This window comes from Cicer arietinum, chromosome 7 (assembly GCF_000331145.2).
Source record: "Cicer arietinum cultivar CDC Frontier isolate Library 1 chromosome 7, Cicar.CDCFrontier_v2.0, whole genome shotgun sequence".
Taxonomy (NCBI): Eukaryota; Viridiplantae; Streptophyta; class Magnoliopsida; order Fabales; family Fabaceae; genus Cicer; species Cicer arietinum.
In genome coordinates, this window is record NC_021166.2 from 13,997,432 (window position 1) to 14,016,339 (window position 18,908).

The 18,908-nt window shown below is 35.2% G+C and overlaps 2 protein-coding genes across 2 annotated transcripts in view; both read right to left on the minus strand.

Moving 5' to 3' along the window:
* LOC101508500 (uncharacterized) overlaps positions 1-18,908 on the minus strand; it is a 28,352-nt gene that overhangs the window by 6,077 nt on the left and 3,367 nt on the right. Inside the window, exons 6-20 of the mRNA XM_012718223.3 lie at positions 18,714-18,849; positions 18,402-18,562; positions 17,162-17,286; positions 16,976-17,075; positions 15,327-15,423; positions 12,805-12,856; positions 11,771-11,872; positions 11,541-11,687; positions 11,233-11,395; positions 10,914-11,144; positions 10,612-10,772; positions 7,628-7,693; positions 5,793-5,794; positions 1,085-1,197; positions 803-998 (exon numbers count right to left, since the gene is read on the minus strand). Coding sequence (XP_012573677.1) covers positions 803-998; positions 1,085-1,197; positions 5,793-5,794; positions 7,628-7,693; positions 10,612-10,772; positions 10,914-11,144; positions 11,233-11,395; positions 11,541-11,687; positions 11,771-11,872; positions 12,805-12,856; positions 15,327-15,423; positions 16,976-17,075; positions 17,162-17,286; positions 18,402-18,562; positions 18,714-18,849 — 1,852 coding nt within the window. The remainder of the gene's footprint in view (positions 1-802; positions 999-1,084; positions 1,198-5,792; positions 5,795-7,627; positions 7,694-10,611; positions 10,773-10,913; positions 11,145-11,232; positions 11,396-11,540; positions 11,688-11,770; positions 11,873-12,804; positions 12,857-15,326; positions 15,424-16,975; positions 17,076-17,161; positions 17,287-18,401; positions 18,563-18,713; positions 18,850-18,908) is intronic.
* LOC140918674 (uncharacterized) lies at positions 2,100-5,628 on the minus strand. Its single transcript, XM_073363361.1, has 2 exons — positions 4,221-5,628; positions 2,100-3,351 (listed from the first exon to the last, which is right to left on the minus strand). Exon 2 carries the CDS (start codon positions 3,291-3,293, stop codon positions 2,916-2,918), a length of 378 nt encoding a protein of 125 aa, XP_073219462.1. The 5' UTR covers positions 3,294-3,351; positions 4,221-5,628; the 3' UTR covers positions 2,100-2,915.

An 18,908-nucleotide genomic window follows, 5' to 3' on the forward strand; every position in this document is an offset into this window, starting at 1 on the left:
TGCCAAGATACGTATAAGAGAGGTATTTTGTCAATGAGCATGAGTGGATTGGCTTGTCGATAGCATGGAGTTACATGGAGTGGTATGAGTGACAATATATCTTGTGATTTATGAGGAGCATATATTTCCAATTTAAAACTACGCAGTGATTAGGTAGCCAAGATTATCATAATATTAGGGGAAAAAGGACTTGTGGCCACAGGACACAACTATAAAACTACATAACAAGAAACCCAAACCAAAAGAATGGCTCATGGCCACTTTATTCATGTGGTAATATCAAAACGGATCATACCAACATAAAAACACATGTGTTTGAGTAATGAAAGTGAACTATGTCTCGCTAGGGCAGGGCATGATTTATAACCTACGGGAAGAGTGACAACTGACAAGCTCACCATTTAACTTCCATTGTTGAAAGAGTTTGGAGCCTGGAGCTAACTCTACTCATTTATGGCATAGGTAGATGCCACCTCAACTCTATCTAATGATTGAAAGCTTAAAAAAAGCACAACATTAGTAAGAAAATATGTAAACAAAAAAGAGGTGAGCCAAAACTAAGCCGTAGCCACTCAATAAAATATTTTTGTAAAAGATATAAGTTGCGTCATACAGTCATGAGACTTGCACTGAACACTGTTCATTTACACCATATTGAGAAATCTTTAACTTTCAGCAAACTAAGTAATATTCACATCAAATTGCATCTGTTGGTAAAATGGGCATAAAAACTTCAGCTATAGAACAATAAAGTTGTAATTTTCAGATGAGGTCAAATTTTGAAGGTATATAAGAAGGAAACCTCGACGTTATTTGGTATAATATTTCTGACAGATCAAGCTTCTGCGCAAAACTTATCTGCATTGTGGCAAATCCAATCAGAATAGGTTCAAGAAGACCAACAAGGCAGCTTTTGATCTCTACCCCCTTCTTCTGTCTTGGATTTATTTCTGTAGGGCTAGCGAGCAACAATCTGTCATTCAAAGCCCCAACCAAGACTGGAAAATAAATTCATATAAATAGATTAGTAAGACAACAGATGGATAAGATATTATGACATCCTAGTATGCAGCAAGAAAATTACCTGCATATGGCATATTGATTGATAGGACAGGCCTCACTTTTCCATCCCAACCAAGTATACTGATGGCAGTAGTAGTAGAGAAAAGAAGGGCAGGCCCAACCCACAAGAGAGATCTAAAGTGAGCTCAAGTTAAGATTTCAAAAAAGAGAATATATGCAATGCAAGAAATTTAATGCGAATAAATGGTTTCTTGATATCAAAAAGATAAAATTCAAAGGATATTGAAGGAAGTCCCTTATCAAAATTTGTAGAAGTTCCCGAAAGCATATCAAGTGTCGCCGAAACGATAAGGACTCTGTGTGTTGTTAAAATTCCAGCGACATGTCCCCTTAGTGTTTCTTGCCAGTGCACCTGTCAAATTTGAAGAAACATGGATTAATAAAGTTATGTATTTTAGCTCCACAAACAAGGAGTCCTATAACAAATGTCTTTTGCCCGAGCCATTATCGATGAAGGACTCTAAGGGACGAAGAAACAAGCTCTAAACATATTTGCTCCTTGTTGTTCCAATTGGAAACAGCAGTATTTAAAATCTTACGTTCATGTGTACACATGTACAATGATTATAACATTCATGCACTGAAGAAGTTGCACTTCAATTAACTTTATTTGTAAACACTTAGAATTTGAGTTTGGGCTTAACTCAACACCAAAATCTAGCACATGGGGTGAATGTTGTCCCCAACCTATAACCACTATTCAGGCCACATCACTATCCAATGTGGGAATACAACATCCCTCCGACACTTGAGCGCAAGACTGGAAAGCGTGAAGTTTGCAAAACTCAGTGATGTTAAATAGCTGCTATTGCATAGCAGGATTTGGGAAAAACACTACAAAATCCGATACGCTATGACTGTTCCGCTACCACCACAATAATGGCAACTATTCCCATGGCGGCGATGGCGGAAAAAAGGAGTTTTATGGTTTTTTTTAATGAAAACACTAAAAAAGAAGCATGTGAACCACTTCAAAAAAATTCAAAAAGAATAACTGAAGAAAAGAGTTGTTGTGGATTGACTCTAGTGAGTTCCTTCTCATGTAACAGAGCTACGTTTTTTCGGTTTCTTTTTTCTTCTATTCCTCGGTTTTTTTATTTTTCCTTTTCATTCACCTCTTTTTATCAGTCTTATTTTTGTTCATCTCATTTCTTTTATTTTTTTCCTTTCTACTCTTTTAAGTTTTTTTGGATTCTTTCATCTATCCTTCTTATATTTATTTTTTTTCTAATTATTTCCTTTCCATTCTCTTTCCCAATTTAATTTATTTCTTCTCTTCCTCTGTGATTCTTTCAGCCCTGTGTTTTTTTTTTATTATTTCATCCCCTCTAGTTAATGTTATGTCACTTTTTCTTTTAATTTATGTTTATGCAGCTTTTTTTTATCTGTATGCATCATTAATTTATTTATATATAATTGATTTATTTCAACTGTTAAACGGCTCATGCTATTTTCCAGCAACGCTATCCGCTATTTCTCATAGCCGATTTTTTGTTTTTCGCTATTTTCCGCAATCCTCTATTGATAACATTGGCAAAATTAGACATTTGCAGGTGTTAGAATGGATTTTATAGATTTTGATAGCATCTAAGAATTTGGGTTTGGGCATGTCAACCCCAAAATCTAGCGAAGTTGCCCTCCACTGATACCCATATTCAAGCCATATCATATCAATATCAAATGTGGGACTCCGACATGAACAAAACATGCGATTAGTTAGAAGTGTATAATAATTCAGCTGAGTGCTAATCACAACAAAAACATTTTGCCAATGGATTTATAGATTTTGATAGCATCTAAGAATTTGGGTTTGGGCATGTCAACCCCAAAATCTAGCGAAGTTGCCCTCCACTGATACCCATATTCAAGCCTAAATACACACCAATATGATCTACAATAATGGATGGAATCGTACCATCATCAGTCTTCATGTATGGTGTCACCTCTGCAGCAAGCTCCCATTGAGGTATATCCTTCACAGTGGTTGGGGTTTTGATTTCCCAGTTTCCACCACCCCATTCAGGTCCTTTTGGAACCATACTCTCAGCAGCAAAGTTGGCAAATATACCTTGTGTCCATCCAGTAGATCGAACTCGTAATATCCTTTCACAATATCGCCTCAATTCTGAGTCAAGGCTGTCTTCTTCCAATTTCTGAGCAAGACGCCGCATGGCACTGGGATTAAGGTGGCATATAAACAGATCAAGCATGCCTTCATAGTCTGCTATAACTTCAAATGTTTCTTTTGCACTATCAAATTGACCAAACCTGCAAGTGATATTAAATTACAAAAGTAACTACAAACTTGTATTATATCATATTAATAACTACAGTACCACTACAAACCACACAACAAAAGATCAATTGTATGAGCTCCAAGTTCCAACACTATAGTTGATACATGAGAGCTATAAATCAATGAAAGGAAAATAGTCGGTCAAAGCTGACTTGACCCATTGTACCATTGTACATGGCGAGAAGCATTGACAATGAAAATATACAGATTCATTACAAAATATGAAGAGAAATATGAAGATGAATGTATTATTCATTACAAAAAATTAGGAGAAACACAGATAACCAGAGCGATGCTCCAACTCCCCCTCTAAAATAATCCTCTACTACATGGTCCTCCCCATAACAAACTGTCACCGGGTGCTATGGTAGAGGATCTAATTAATCACTTCTTGCAGGTTTTCCTTTTGAAGGTATTATTAGTAATTGGATCCCAAGAAGGTCCATAGTCATTGGCGCTTATCTATAATTTTGGAAACCATCAAGGCCAAGGTTGTGATATAGGTATCGACAAGAGTGGAACAATGTGAGAAGAAACTTTACTATGATTGCACACTCACTTATGTCGTTGCATTCTCACTCCACCCAATAATAGGTCACAATCATGGAATTAACACACTTTTTAACACACTCTTTGATTGGTTATGTTAAAATTCAATGTATGTTTTAATTTATTCCTTGATTGTGCAACATCCTAGGCTAATTGTTAGTAGTCCTAGTCAATACAATTTCCTAGACATTGAATGTAATTATTGCAGCATCATTATAAATAGAAAGGATGTGATCTCATTAGAGAAACAAGAAACATAGACTTTACACATAAATTTACACAAACACTTCACCTAATATTTTACATGGTATCAGAGTAGCTTTTGATTTTGTGACCTGTTTTTGTGCTTCACTACCACTGCCGACAATACCACCTTTCAATCTTTTAATTTTTTGCCACAAACAGTTGTTCATCATCGTCAACTTCGGCAGCCCTACCCTGTCTTCTCTGCATTTTCCAGCTGCGCCATAACCAGAGTTTTTTTCCGTGTAGTTATGTGCTTATTTACACTGTTACAGCTGTGCTAACACAAGCTGCACTTTTTCCAATGCGACCCACTGCCTAAAACCACCACAGACTGCTGCACAATCCTCTGACGAACACAACGGTGCTCCTGGCGTTAACCGACACAGCACACGCCATCACACGCATCCACCTTCTCTACACGTGGGTGTCACATCGCCATCAAACCCACGCGTGCATCTGTCTCTGTCCACCATATTTCATTGCCAGTTGTTGCAAACTCCCCCTCAAACTAAAACTTACTACGCGCTAGTGGATTGATTTTTCATCAACCTCTTATCTTTCAATTCCCCCTTCCGCATTGTATCTGCTGCTGTGAGAACTTAGTTTCGTGGACAAGGGACCATTTGCTCAGACAATCATTTTATTCCCACCGACGATCAATCCAGTGGTGACTCTATCCGCACATACGAATCAAATGAGTGGCGCCTTTTATTCTAGCCGACGATAAATCTGGTGGTAACTCTATTCCCACATATGAATCATATTAGTGGCGCGTTTTATTTCCACCGATGACTCTTTTGCACTTGAATTGTTAATGGTGCCTTCTCTTCTCAAACTTGTCCAACAGTTGTCAACTTTAGCTTCATTTTTTTTTTGGGATAAAATGTTTTGATGTAACAAGCTTAAAGCATAGTATGCTTTAGCTTGACGAGAAGTGTTAAAATTCCGTATATGTTCTAATTATTCCTTGATTGTGCAACATCCTAGGCTAATTGTTAGTAGTCCTAGTCAATACAATTTCCTAGGCATTGAATGTAATTATTGCAGCATCATTATAAATAAGAAGGTGTGTGATCTCACTAGAGACACAAAAAACACAAAAATTTACACATAAATTACTCATATTTTACAAGTTAAAGTCCAAACGGGTCCCACCAAATTCATATGAGGCCCACATGATATAGTGGACTTATGTGAATTTAAACTAATTAAAGAGTGTTAGAAAGTGTGTGTTACTAGAACTCCTCTATGATCTATTGTAAGATCCAACAGCCACTAAAAAATTAATAAATAAAAACTACGATTTTCTTGTCAAGTATAATATAGTTATATAATCTAATGGTTGGTATTAGAAAATAAAACTTAAACATATTAATGTAGACATTAAAAGGTTTTGGAACAAGAAATAGTTTAAGCAAATATGTAGTAAAAGGAACATGCATCATATGCATAATGACATTTCCTAGTTTGTCTACCTGATACACGCATAAGCCAACTGCCTGAACCGGTGAAACAAATGAGATGTGGGAGGACATCTTGGATAATCTCTGGAACGCAGAAATTCATCTTTCAGAACAGATAAAGCAGTGGAAAAACGAAGAGCTTTCACAGCATAGACACCTCGCATCACCTGAGATCAGATTTTCAACATGTTCAGTAGTTCAGAGAGTCCAATGCAAAATTATTAAGACTGCATCCAAATGCTTACCTGGGTGAACTGTGGACCTGATTGTGATAAAGAGACAGCTAAATCTCCACAAACCGGAGATCCTCTTGCAAGGATATCCAGAGACCTTGGTGTTATGCGCAAGCTGTCGAACCTTCAATCGGATACAAATTTAATGTGTCAATCTTATCAGCTTCAGTATACATTTAATTAACTCTTCAAGACTAAAGCTGGACTTCTGCCCAAGGAAGCAATTTGACGAGTATGCTACCAGTTTGGTGCAAGTTGCATATTATTTCCAAATATGGTGTAAATTGAATCTAGTTTGATGCAAATTGTGGCTGCATTACACAACTTAGTTTTGGATCTTGTTTAATAACAAATTGAATCTAGTTTAATAGTTTTTTATTTAAGTGGTTGCCAAGATACGTATAAGAGAGGTATTTTGTCAATGAGCATGAGTGGATTGGCTTGTCGATAGCATGGAGTTACATGGAGTGGTATGAGTGACAATATATCTTGTGATTTATGAGGAGCATATATTTCCAATTTAAAACTACGCAGTGATTAGGTAGCCAAGATTATCATAATATTAGGGGAAAAAGGACTTGTGGCCACAGGACACAACTATAAAACTACATAACAAGAAACCCAAACCAAAAGAATGGCTCATGGCCACTTTATTCATGTGGTAATATCAAAACGGATCATACCAACATAAAAACACATGTGTTTGAGTAATGAAAGTGAACTATGTCTCGCTAGGGCAGGGCATGATTTATAACCTACGGGAAGAGGGACAACTGACAAGCTCCCCATTTACCTTCCATTGTTGAAAGAGTTTGGAGCCTGGAGCTAACTCTACTCATTTATGGCATAGGTAGATGCCACCTCAACTCTATCTAATGATTGAAAGCTTAAAAAAAGCACAACATTAGTAAGAAAATATGTAAACAAAAAAGAGGTGAGCCAAAACTAAGCCGTAGCCACTCAATAAAATATTTTTGTAAAAGATATAAGTTGCGTCATACAGTCATGAGACTTGCACTGAACACTGTTCATTTACACCATATTGAGAAATCTTTAACTTTCAGCAAACTAAGTAATATTCACATCAAATTGCATCTGTTGGTAAAATGGGCATAAAAACTTCAGCTATAGAACAATAAAGTTGTAATTTTCAGATGAGGTCAAATTTTGAAGGTATATAAGAAGGAAACCTCGACGTTATTTGGTATAATATTTCTGACAGATCAAGCTTCTGCGCAAAACTTATCTGCATTGTGGCAAATCCAATCAGAATAGGTTCAAGAAGACCAACAAGGCAGCTTTTGATCTCTACCCCCTTCTTCTGTCTTGGATTTATTTCTGTAGGGCTAGCGAGCAACAATCTGTCATTCAAAGCCCCAACCAAGACTGGAAAATAAATTCATATAAATAGATTAGTAAGACAACAGATGGATAAGATATTATGACATCCTAGTATGCAGCAAGAAAATTACCTGCATATGGCATATTGATTGATAGGACAGGCCTCACTTTTCCATCCCAACCAAGTATACTGATGGCAGTAGTAGTAGAGAAAAGAAGGGCAGGCCCAACCCACAAGAGAGATCTAAAGTGAGCTCAAGTTAAGATTTCAAAAAAGAGAATATATGCAATGCAAGAAATTTAATGCGAATAAATGGTTTCTTGATATCAAAAAGATAAAATTCAAAGGATATTGAAGGAAGTCCCTTATCAAAATTTGTAGAAGTTCCCGAAAGCATATCAAGTGTCGCCGAAACGATAAGGACTCTGTGTGTTGTTAAAATTCCAGCGACATGTCCCCTTAGTGTTTCTTGCCAGTGCACCTGTCAAATTTGAAGAAACATGGATTAATAAAGTTATGTATTTTAGCTCCACAAACAAGGAGTCCTATAACAAATGTCTTTTGCCCGAGCCATTATCGATGAAGGACTCTAAGGGACGAAGAAACAAGCTCTAAACATATTTGCTCCTTGTTGTTCCAATTGGAAACAGCAGTATTTAAAATCTTACGTTCATGTGTACACATGTACAATGATTATAACATTCATGCACTGAAGAAGTTGCACTTCAATTAACTTTATTTGTAAACACTTAGAATTTGAGTTTGGGCTTAACTCAACACCAAAATCTAGCACATGGGGTGAATGTTGTCCCCAACCTATAACCACTATTCAGGCCACATCACTATCCAATGTGGGAATACAACATCCCTCCGACACTTGAGCGCAAGACTGGAAAGCGTGAAGTTTGCAAAACTCAGTGATGTTAAATAGCTGCTATTGCATAGCAGGATTTGGGAAAAACACTACAAAATCCGATACGCTATGACTGTTCCGCTACCACCACAATAATGGCAACTATTCCCATGGCGGCGATGGCGGAAAAAAGGAGTTTTATGGTTTTTTTTAATGAAAACACTAAAAAAGAAGCATGTGAACCACTTCAAAAAAATTCAAAAAGAATAACTGAAGAAAAGAGTTGTTGTGGATTGACTCTAGTGAGTTCCTTCTCATGTAACAGAGCTACGTTTTTTCGGTTTCTTTTTTCTTCTATTCCTCGGTTTTTTTATTTTTCCTTTTCATTCACCTCTTTTTATCAGTCTTATTTTTGTTCATCTCATTTCTTTTATTTTTTTCCTTTCTACTCTTTTAAGTTTTTTTGGATTCTTTCATCTATCCTTCTTATATTTATTTTTTTTCTAATTATTTCCTTTCCATTCTCTTTCCCAATTTAATTTATTTCTTCTCTTCCTCTGTGATTCTTTCAGCCCTGTGTTTTTTTTTTATTATTTCATCCCCTCTAGTTAATGTTATGTCACTTTTTCTTTTAATTTATGTTTATGCAGCTTTTTTTTATCTGTATGCATCATTAATTTATTTATATATAATTGATTTATTTCAACTGTTAAACGGCTCATGCTATTTTCCAGCAACGCTATCCGCTATTTCTCATAGCCGATTTTTTGTTTTTCGCTATTTTCCGCAATCCTCTATTGATAACATTGGCAAAATTAGACATTTGCAGGTGTTAGAATGGATTTTATAGATTTTGATAGCATCTAAGAATTTGGGTTTGGGCATGTCAACCCCAAAATCTAGCGAAGTTGCCCTCCACTGATACCCATATTCAAGCCATATCATATCAATATCAAATGTGGGACTCCGACATGAACAAAACATGCGATTAGTTAGAAGTGTATAATAATTCAGCTGAGTGCTAATCACAACAAAAACATTTTGCCAATGGATTTATAGATTTTGATAGCATCTAAGAATTTGGGTTTGGGCATGTCAACCCCAAAATCTAGCGAAGTTGCCCTCCACTGATCCCCATATTCAAGCCATATCATATCAATATCAAATGTGGGACTCCGACATGAACAAAACATGCGATTAGTTAGAAGTGTATAATAATTCAGCTGAGTGCTAATCACAACAAAAACATTTTGCAAATCCCAATGGCTAAATTTTTGGCATCTCAACTTGATAGCAGAGCAGGCAAAGTCTTGCTTATGTTCTGCTCCTGAAGGTTTCTGCTATTTGGGCAGCAGAATTATTTATAAACATCGCCACATCTTATTTTCTTTTATAAAGGTCACGGCCACTTGGCCAACCCAGCCCCATCATCAGAAATTGTTTTAGAAGCTACTGACCAGACAGCCCACCCAGCATACACTCTAGATGCCACCATTCACAGATGGCTTCTCAGCGCATGTAATGTAATTCACATGCTGCCCTCTTATGACAGGAACTCCACACTGACCACCTAAATAGGACACCAGCCTATCCTCGGTCAAATACTTGACTATGTTATTTGGCAATATTTCCTTTGTGACCCTTTCTATTAGCACCCAAAAAAAAGTATCAGAAAACACTTAGTCAGGCCAAAACCAGCTAATGATGGCCCTTCTAAGTCCTATCTCTATTTCCAGAACCCCAATTAGCACTTCAGAAAGCTCCAAAGGAAAAATTATTTAGTTAGGTCTACTTCACTTGAGTTTAGATAGAAAGATCTGAAATTGGTTCTAAATGACTTGAGAAATAGAGTTCTCGTTATGTTTATTTTTAATAAAAACAAGTACAACCAAATTCTAGCCGAATATTAAATTCCAAACAGTTTTATTTCTATAGTTGATTTATGACAAGAAAGCCGACAAAAGTGAAAGGGTGGCCTATTGGAGGATAATATCTTCGACATCATGATTACACATCTTAGACACTCAGAAATCAAGTCAGTGAAAGGTGAGTTACAACTTCATTAGTTGTAATTTTTTTGGGGATATAAAATTTTAAAAAATTAGAGAATTAAATGTATAAAAAAAATTAATGTTGTTTAAATAAATTACCCACTCCCCCATTTTCTCCAATTTCTTATCATTTTACTCTTTTCTTCCAATTATTTCACTAAACTTGAGAGAAGTGTGTGCACGGCTATGTGCTACTTGTAATCATAATCAAAAAGAACACTTCTAAGTTATTTATCACATAGGATCAGTTTCTAATCATAAATAATCTCCCAAGATTAGTTTCCATGTTACTTAGTTATTATCATGATTTCCATTTTTATTTGGGATTGGAGGAGTAGTTTATTCCTATAATTAGGGGTTTTTGTTTAGTCTTTTGTATCAAGTTAGTATAAAATCTTTAAATAAATAAAAAAGTTAGTATCAAATCATTATCAATATTATTACACCATTATCTTATTCAAAGTCTAATAAAACCCATAACTTCAACAGTCATACCTGAAGTACAATCTCATTCCTCTTTAACTTAATTAACTTTTTTCCATCACTGTTGGTGGATATATAATGGCCATTGGCAGTTGAAGTTGATAAGCGGTACCCTTGAATGAGCTTTACTAGTCCAATTTGGTTCCCATGAGAAGCGAACATCAAAGTTGAATCTATCATCAGAGAAACCATTTTCAATACTTTTTGTTGTTGATAAATTAATGCTAAGCTTGAAGGAAAAGAGACAAGATTGTCTCTGAGAAAGTAGATAGATAGGCAGGTTAGATAAATTATGTGTACACATATTTAAGCACCTAATGGAGTAGAAAAGATACGGTCAACTTCGGTTTCAAACATAAATGGTGTCGGGCCACGAATTGAACCAATACTAGTCTCTGCAGGTTGATTTTCTTCAAAAACTTTATCAATGTCCTTAGCTTCTTGAGAGGCCCCTCCTGGCAGATTATATACAGCCAGCCCTGTCCTGTCCTCATCAAGTATAGCAAACTGATTTTCATTGGAGCCAATAAATGCTGCATCTCGACCTAAAAGATAATTACTTGAATTATTGAAACATTATGCATGAATTAACTAAAGAAGAAAGAATTAAATGCATTCCACAGATAGAAATACCTTTTACTGTGCTGCTTTTACTGTTTCCAGTCTGTGCATCAGTATTCTCCCAGTAAAGCACAACTTCATTTGTAGCACCACTAAATTCATAAACTACAAGAAATAAGCGCTGCTTTTTACTGTGAATCAAATATTTTGCTCGGTACTCCACATTTCCCGGAATCTATAGAAAATTAATGAGCAACGTTACGTGATTGAATTTGTCACCAATAAACATATTTACAACATATCAATATTATGTAAAATGGAGGTTCGACGGAAATCCAAATGCATGATACTTGTCAAAAATACTTATCACTCTACATTACCGAATTGTAGAGCTTCCTGTAGATAACGTCAGATCCAGACGAAAGGTTATGTGCCATAAGGTTCAGTCCATCCATATAGAACGCCCTGGATGGATAATGAAGAACTCGGTTTGCTTTATTAAAAAAATTTAGCTCCAAATGAAATGGCTGGCAGGGGATATGCAGTGTCAGGTGATTAAAAGATCGAATCAAAACAAATGACTTAAATCAAATAGTCACTAAGATCATACCTCACAAACTGGAAAGTCCTTCAGATGATGCTTCGTATCTAAAACAGTGATGAGGGGCAAGCGTGATATTGGAGAAATCTTCATATGGCCTTCCATAAAATGCTACAAAATTCATGCAAAAGTACCACTCAGAAAGAATTGATAAGAAACAAACAACAAAGACCTCTCACTTCATAGCTTTGTCTCCTAACATGTGTATATGTATGTGTAATGTGTTGTTATGGTATAGAAAATGGAAATCATCTTTTTAATTGTTCTACTGCAACTTCTGTTTGGAATAAGCTGTAAGGGATGAAAATTTTGTCCGTCCAATCCAAAGGACATGAATCAGTTTCTCCTCAAAAAATATATTAGACGTTTAGGCTTTTATAAAGAAGCTTAAATTCAATGCACTCTTATGTCTTTGCTGTTTTCTAGTGTCTGTTCCTGGAAAGGAATGCTTGAAATTTCAAGGATACTTTGCCATCTCTATACTACATATGAGACAGGGTTACTTTCTCGGCATGTCAGCTGTTAGAGATGCGTTTGGAGGCGTTTCTTTGTTAGAGATGCAGAGAGATTCAATCTTAGAACCTATTTGGTTTGAGAAAATGTTTTTTGTATTCTCTTTTATATAAAAATGTCACTGTTTCAAAGTTTATATGAGAAAAGAGTGAAAACACTACAAATCGTGATATTATATACAAAATTTAAAAAATAGGAAGCAAAGTGATCTTTGTGGCTAAAAGTAAAATAGAAAACATTTTTTCAAAGTAAATAGTCCCTTTTCTTGTGTAGTCTCTAGGTTTTTCTTTTCTTCCATCCCAAAATTCATTTCTCTATATAGAAAAAATTTATAAAGAAATACAGTCTAAAATGCTAAACTAGACTAAGGGCATAGAAACCTTCCAAAAGATTTTTTAGGAAATTAAATGAAGTGCAGTAAGAAGTTTTGAGTTATTTTGCTCCTTTTATCTGACATTCAGGTTTATACTGGCATAGAATGATTTTCATGTGACAATAAACTCTTATACAATAACAAGAAAAAGACGTACACTGTAAAGAAATGCCTTCCTTGCAATGTCTGATAGTGTTAGATGACTGTGGCTGCAAGATAGAGAGCAGATGTCAACAATAAAAGAAGTTGGATCAAACTATATTCCACAAACCATAAATGCTTAAAATAATAAACTATGGGAGAAAGCAATCGAGCACAAGTTACACAGAACTCTATCTAGTTTCACATCTCAAACTAGTGACTTAAAGCATGATCTTCACTAAATTTACCCATAAAGTCCAAATATTAAGTTTTTAACATTAAGCCTAACTCATCTTCACAAAACCGGCGTGGAAGATGAGGGGCGTCACTCTTTATAATCTCTTTTAGAGTTTTGTCTATATTCAATGTCACTTGGATACAAATTTTCACGCACAACACTATTGGGCTTAGTGCGTGTATATAAATGGTGGGTGGCCCGATCGATAGGTTCTGAATACCATCTTAGGTTTTTGTATTAGACCTAGCTCATCCTCACAAAACCGGCCTGTAAAATGAGAAGTGTCGCACTTTATAAATTTTTTTAGAGCTCTATCTATATTCAATGTGGGACTTGAGTTTATCCCTATATCATAAAAATGATTTTAATACAATCCTCCAAGAACCCAAAAGTACAACAAGCCATAACGAAAATAAGGTCAACCCTTTTGAAGCACCAACATTTTTACCATATTGTTAGTTTTTTCCCACATAAGCCTTAAAATATGGTGGAAGAGAATCAAAAGGCATATCAAGAGTTATTATTGAGATCCTATATCTCCAGCTAATGTGGGATCTCAACACACCCCGACATACGCAACACAATGAAGGTGTTGTTTTGGAGGTTGCAATGAAGACAACACAAGGTGGTTGCAATAAAGGTGGCTAGGGTTTCTAATACACCTCACGTCTAGAACTAGACATTTGGAACATGGATCAGTGGCCCAATAATAAGTCTAAGATAGGCTCAATGACCGTCTTAGATTTTGGGCTAGGTCTAACTCAACATCCGTAGCTCAAGGGGTGAAGATTGTGCAAGCCTTATAAGGACTACTTTGACCATATCTCTAGTTAGTGTGGAATCTCAACACTACCTCTCACGCCTAAGACTAGACATTTGAAGCATGGACAAATGTGTGTCACTCAATAAAAACGCTTGACACCTAGGACTAGACATCTATAGTGTTGACAAATACAGGTCACTCAATAACAAATCTAGGATAGACTCTGATATCAGCTTAGAATTTGGACTAAAGCCTAACTCAATCCAAAAAACCAGCTCAAGAGTTTAGGGTTGCCCAAGCCTTATAAGGACTACTTTGGCCATATCTCTAGTTGATGTGGGATCTTAATAGTTACAAAATAATCCAATCAGTTTTAAATCTCAACTCAACAAACCCAAAACAGGTCTTGTATGTAAAGGTGATCATCAAATATTGGATAATTTTGGACCTTATCAAATGATTAGAGTAGAGAATTGACCTCACATCATCCCCAACTCCCTGTTATATTAAACACTTACTATTAAAGCATCTAATACACCACTCATTATTATAGTAAAAACTCTATTAAAGCGTCTAATGCACTCCTTCAGGAACCTAAGTCCATTCGAAGCATTATACAAATACAGAGCTTAGAGGGTCAAGTTAACAAATATTCAGAAACCAAGATTTCTATGAGCTTAATTGTGTGGAAGTTCTGTTTATAGAAGACTGAAGAAAAATGCTTGGCCCATCTTTATTGCATTTCATATATACGAGGATTTGCATAGCCCTCAATTTATGGCTATTTATCCATTCTTACTTTTTTGTGCCAATGTTAGTTACTGGAGAGTGGATATAACTCTCTTCAATTATTCCTAGGATTGGAGAGAGTAGGTCTTGCTTTATATTTGTTATTTCATTATTGGTTGACATGACTTCAAGCAGACAAAGCAGCTATAAAAGCTATGCCTGTAAATTGAGTAAGTGATTTAGGAATTTGGATTAGTTCCTAGTAGATGCAGAAAAACAATCACTAAATTCATCACTCAAGGAAGTTTCGTCGGAATGAAATGCAGACAGACCCCCACGGAACCAAGCAGCCCTAACAACATGTTATTGATGATCCTTGCACCCAGTATTAGATGATGCACCAAAGACTTTAAACAATATCATATTGCAAGTAAACCCCATATACAGAGATAGGTCTCACATTCAATTTCAGATAATAAGCTGTGCACAATCAAGACCAAAAACTCAGAACAAGAGTAGCAGCGGATTTAGAGTCTAGAGAATATTTTATATAATTAAGTTGAGACTTTAACAATATCATGTTGCAAATAAACCCCATAGGCCCATCTACAGATATAGGCATCATGTTCAATTTCAGATAATAGGCTGTGCTGCAGAACCAAGACCACAAATTCAGAACAAGAATATTAGGGGATTTAGATTCTAAACAAGTTATATAATTAACTTGATGGATGCTAACACCATGTTATTCATAAAAAGAATAGTAACTGATTTCTATTTCTCTATCTAACTGCAGATTCAAACTCACCCTTTCAGATGATGCTCTTGTAGTTGAGCTTGAAGCTGATGGTCTGCTAACACCCCAGATGATCCCAAGGTTGAAAGTTTTTCCTTTAAAACAGATGCTGCATAGCACCCCTACCATCAGTATATCTGATTAAAGAGATGCATGGAAACAGAAGAAATGTATACAAATATGACATGCAAGACACAAATTTAAGGAATTCAGTGGAAGATACATGTTCAGAAACAACTACGTCAAATGTGTACCAAAAGATGCACAAAAGAAATGAATGTGATATCGAATTATGAACATAATCCATACAACCATATTTGTCCATTCTGTTATTCCTGTAACGATTTCATGGTTACTATTCTCCGTGACTTACTCCATCCCTATTCCACGGCCAAATTCCAATAAACGTGGACTCTTTTGTTTGATATATTCTTTCACCCTACCTTAATTTTCAGCAATAGTCTTTTGCCTTCCTGCAGCTAGTGACAAACTTCAGTCACCGAAATGCTAGAATTTCTACACATATCTTCATGGTAGAGAATATTTATACTAAAAATATAACAAAAGGATATTAATGGTAGAAATTCTAGGATATCGATGTTGAGAATTTGCCACTTCCCTTCTCTCCATCTATTTTTCTGACACCATTTTGAAATTGTGGACATATTTGAAATATTCTATTGAGATACTCGGTAAATGTTCCTATTTCCTTGATTGCATTTTTGCTGTAAATGATAGGATAAATTATAGGACTGATCTGATCCCTATAATCAAGAGATTCTGTTGTTCAAATTTATTAGTACAAATATATTTTGCTGAGAGACTAAGATTAATCTCTCAAGTAATTTCAGAACCATAATAGAATGTCATCGTCTTCTTTAAACAACAAAATACCCCATTCTTTGTTGTTTCCTGATGAACCTCACCTCAAGGTTCGTTGATAAATGTTCACAATCATGATAGGCCACATGATCACAATGAATACCTAAAAGCCCATCTTATAGGCACAGGCTATATTCAGATTTTTGGTTTGATTATGGTGATGCCTTCTCTCCAATTTCAAAATGCCATACATTCATCTTATCATATCAACGGCGGCTACACACAATTGGCCGCTTTCAGTTAAATATTAAAAATCTCCTTTCACATAGTAATTTAGAATGAAGAATACATGGAACGACTGCTGAGGTTCGTGGCTCAGGGGAGTCATGTGGTTTTGTTTGTAAGCTATGTAAAGCCTTATATGGCCTCTAGCGAAGCTGATCATTCATAGTTTTGTAGACATTCATCTACTAACCAAGGCATTTATCATGTTTACGTGGATGACATTATTATTATAGGAGATGATAAGTGTGGTATTTCAGGATCTCAATCGGCATCTGTTTTAGCACTTTCAAACAAAAGACTTGGGTTGGGCGTACTGAAATATTTTCTTGAAATTAAAGTAGCTCAGTCAAAGACGAGTTTGGTATTGATATCTCTCAGAGGAAATATGCACTTCACACTTTAGAGGTGATTGGGATGTTACTTGTTAGATTGTAAGACCATTGATAATTAGAAAGGTTTTGAGGAAATTTGATACTTTCTCCAAGATAAGTTGTTAGCAAACATGCTATAAGGACTCTTTTAACTTTGCTTTTAGATAAAATGAAAACAGTCACCTGAAGATCCCCGTGCACTTTGTAAAACTGCAAAAAGTTGCTTTCTCCCTTCTCTACTGTACTTTGCCTTATTTTTTGAAGTCTCTGCACTTGTCACATTCTGTCAAAATAAATAGAGTTTATTTATATTCCATTACCATTACCAAATAAAAAGTCAGGCGTAAATAATTCAAGGTAGCACTTAACTGCAAACACTAGTGCAGCTAAATTAGTTTTTGGATGAAATTCTAAAGCTTTAATCCGTGGCAATGGATAAACTGCTTCTCCACCCTGTTGAGAAAGGATGCGAGGGATATCAATTGATTCAATTGCTGCATCAGAATGCCATACATATTAGCCAAATACTTTTAATAGTATAGTAAAAGAACGAAATAAGACAATTGTTGGGATGTATGTGTGTGTAATATACATATAAAAAAGGTTTAAATATGTTTTTTGTCCCTATAAATATAACAGTTTTTAGTTTTAGTTCCTGTAAAAATTTTGTTTGAATTTCATCTCTGTAATATTAGAAAATTTTATTTTTGATCCTTAACGTCAGGTGGACGTTACAAAAACGTTAATTGACAAAGGGAACGTGAACCAAACATTTAAATATGTTTTTGGTCCCTGTAAATGTACCAGTTTTCAGTTTTAGTTCCTGAAAAATATTTGTTTAAATTTCATCCCTGCAATATCCAAAAACTTTATTTTTGGTCCTTAACGTCAAATAAACGTTACAAAAAACGTGAGCCGACAAATAAAGAAAAACGTGAAATACAAATTTAAATAATTATTTTAAACAAATTTAACCAAAACAATATTTAAATAACAAATAAAAATAATTTGTATACTTATTTCTAATAAAATAAGCATACAAATTTCAATGGAAATACAAATTTAAATAATTATTCTAAACAAATTTAACTGAAACAATATATAAATAATATATAATTATCTCTAAATAACTTTTTCTCTATTTGTCGGCTCACTTTTTTAAAGTCCATTTGACTTTAAGGACCAAAAATAATTTTTTTGAATATTGCAGTGATGAAATCCAAACAAATATTTTTCAAGGACTAAAACTGAGAACTGTTATATTTACAGGGACCAAAAACATATTTAAACGTTTGGTCCACGTTTCCCTTTATCAATTAACGTTTGTTGTAACGTCCACTTGTCGTTAAGGACTAAAAATAAATTTTTCTGATATTACATGGATGAAATCCAAACAAAAAATTTTACAAAGACTTAAACTAAAAACTGTTATATTTATAGGGACCAAAAACATATTTAAACCTATAAAAAAGATTTTAGAACTGTGGGGAGGGGGGAAATGTAGCAGGAGAAATCTTCCACGAATATACTTAGCATAACCAATCTAAATATACCAACCGGTAGTAATCAGGTATTTAACCCAAAGGCAGAAATGGTCAATATATCTTACCTGCAGGCTCAAAAAAATTAGCCTGCGTAGGAGGCCTATTAGGATTAACTGTAACACGTGTTTCCCAAACTTGCAGATTTCCATCCTGAGATAGAGTCACAAGTAAACGCAACATGGGGAGAAAGGCAACTGATTTTATTGGTTGTGAGCTAACTTGTTTTCTGAAATTTTAATAAGAAAATGTCAGACCTAACTAAAATAACATTCTGAACCCTAAATTCTTATAGATGACTGCAAGATAAAAAAATATACAGAACTAACAGATCTCTGTTAGGGAATAAGGAAAACTAGATCATAAGTAACTACACTCACATTCCAATCATACTCGGTCTCTCTGTTGATACATCCCATGCCAGAAGAGTACCCAGTCGATCCCCAACAAAAATCCACTCGAGAGTTGGATGAAATGCAATTGCACCAGCCCCAATAAGCTTAATGGTATTGTCAACTGAACAGAAAACGTAATATAAATAATACTGAAGAAAGGATTGACAATAAAATTAGAAA

Excerpts from the sequence above, each read along its gene's own strand:
- LOC140918674 (XM_073363361.1), bottom strand. The coding sequence starts at position 3,293 with ATGCTTGATCTGTTTATATGCCACCTTAATCCCAGTGCCATGCGGCGT.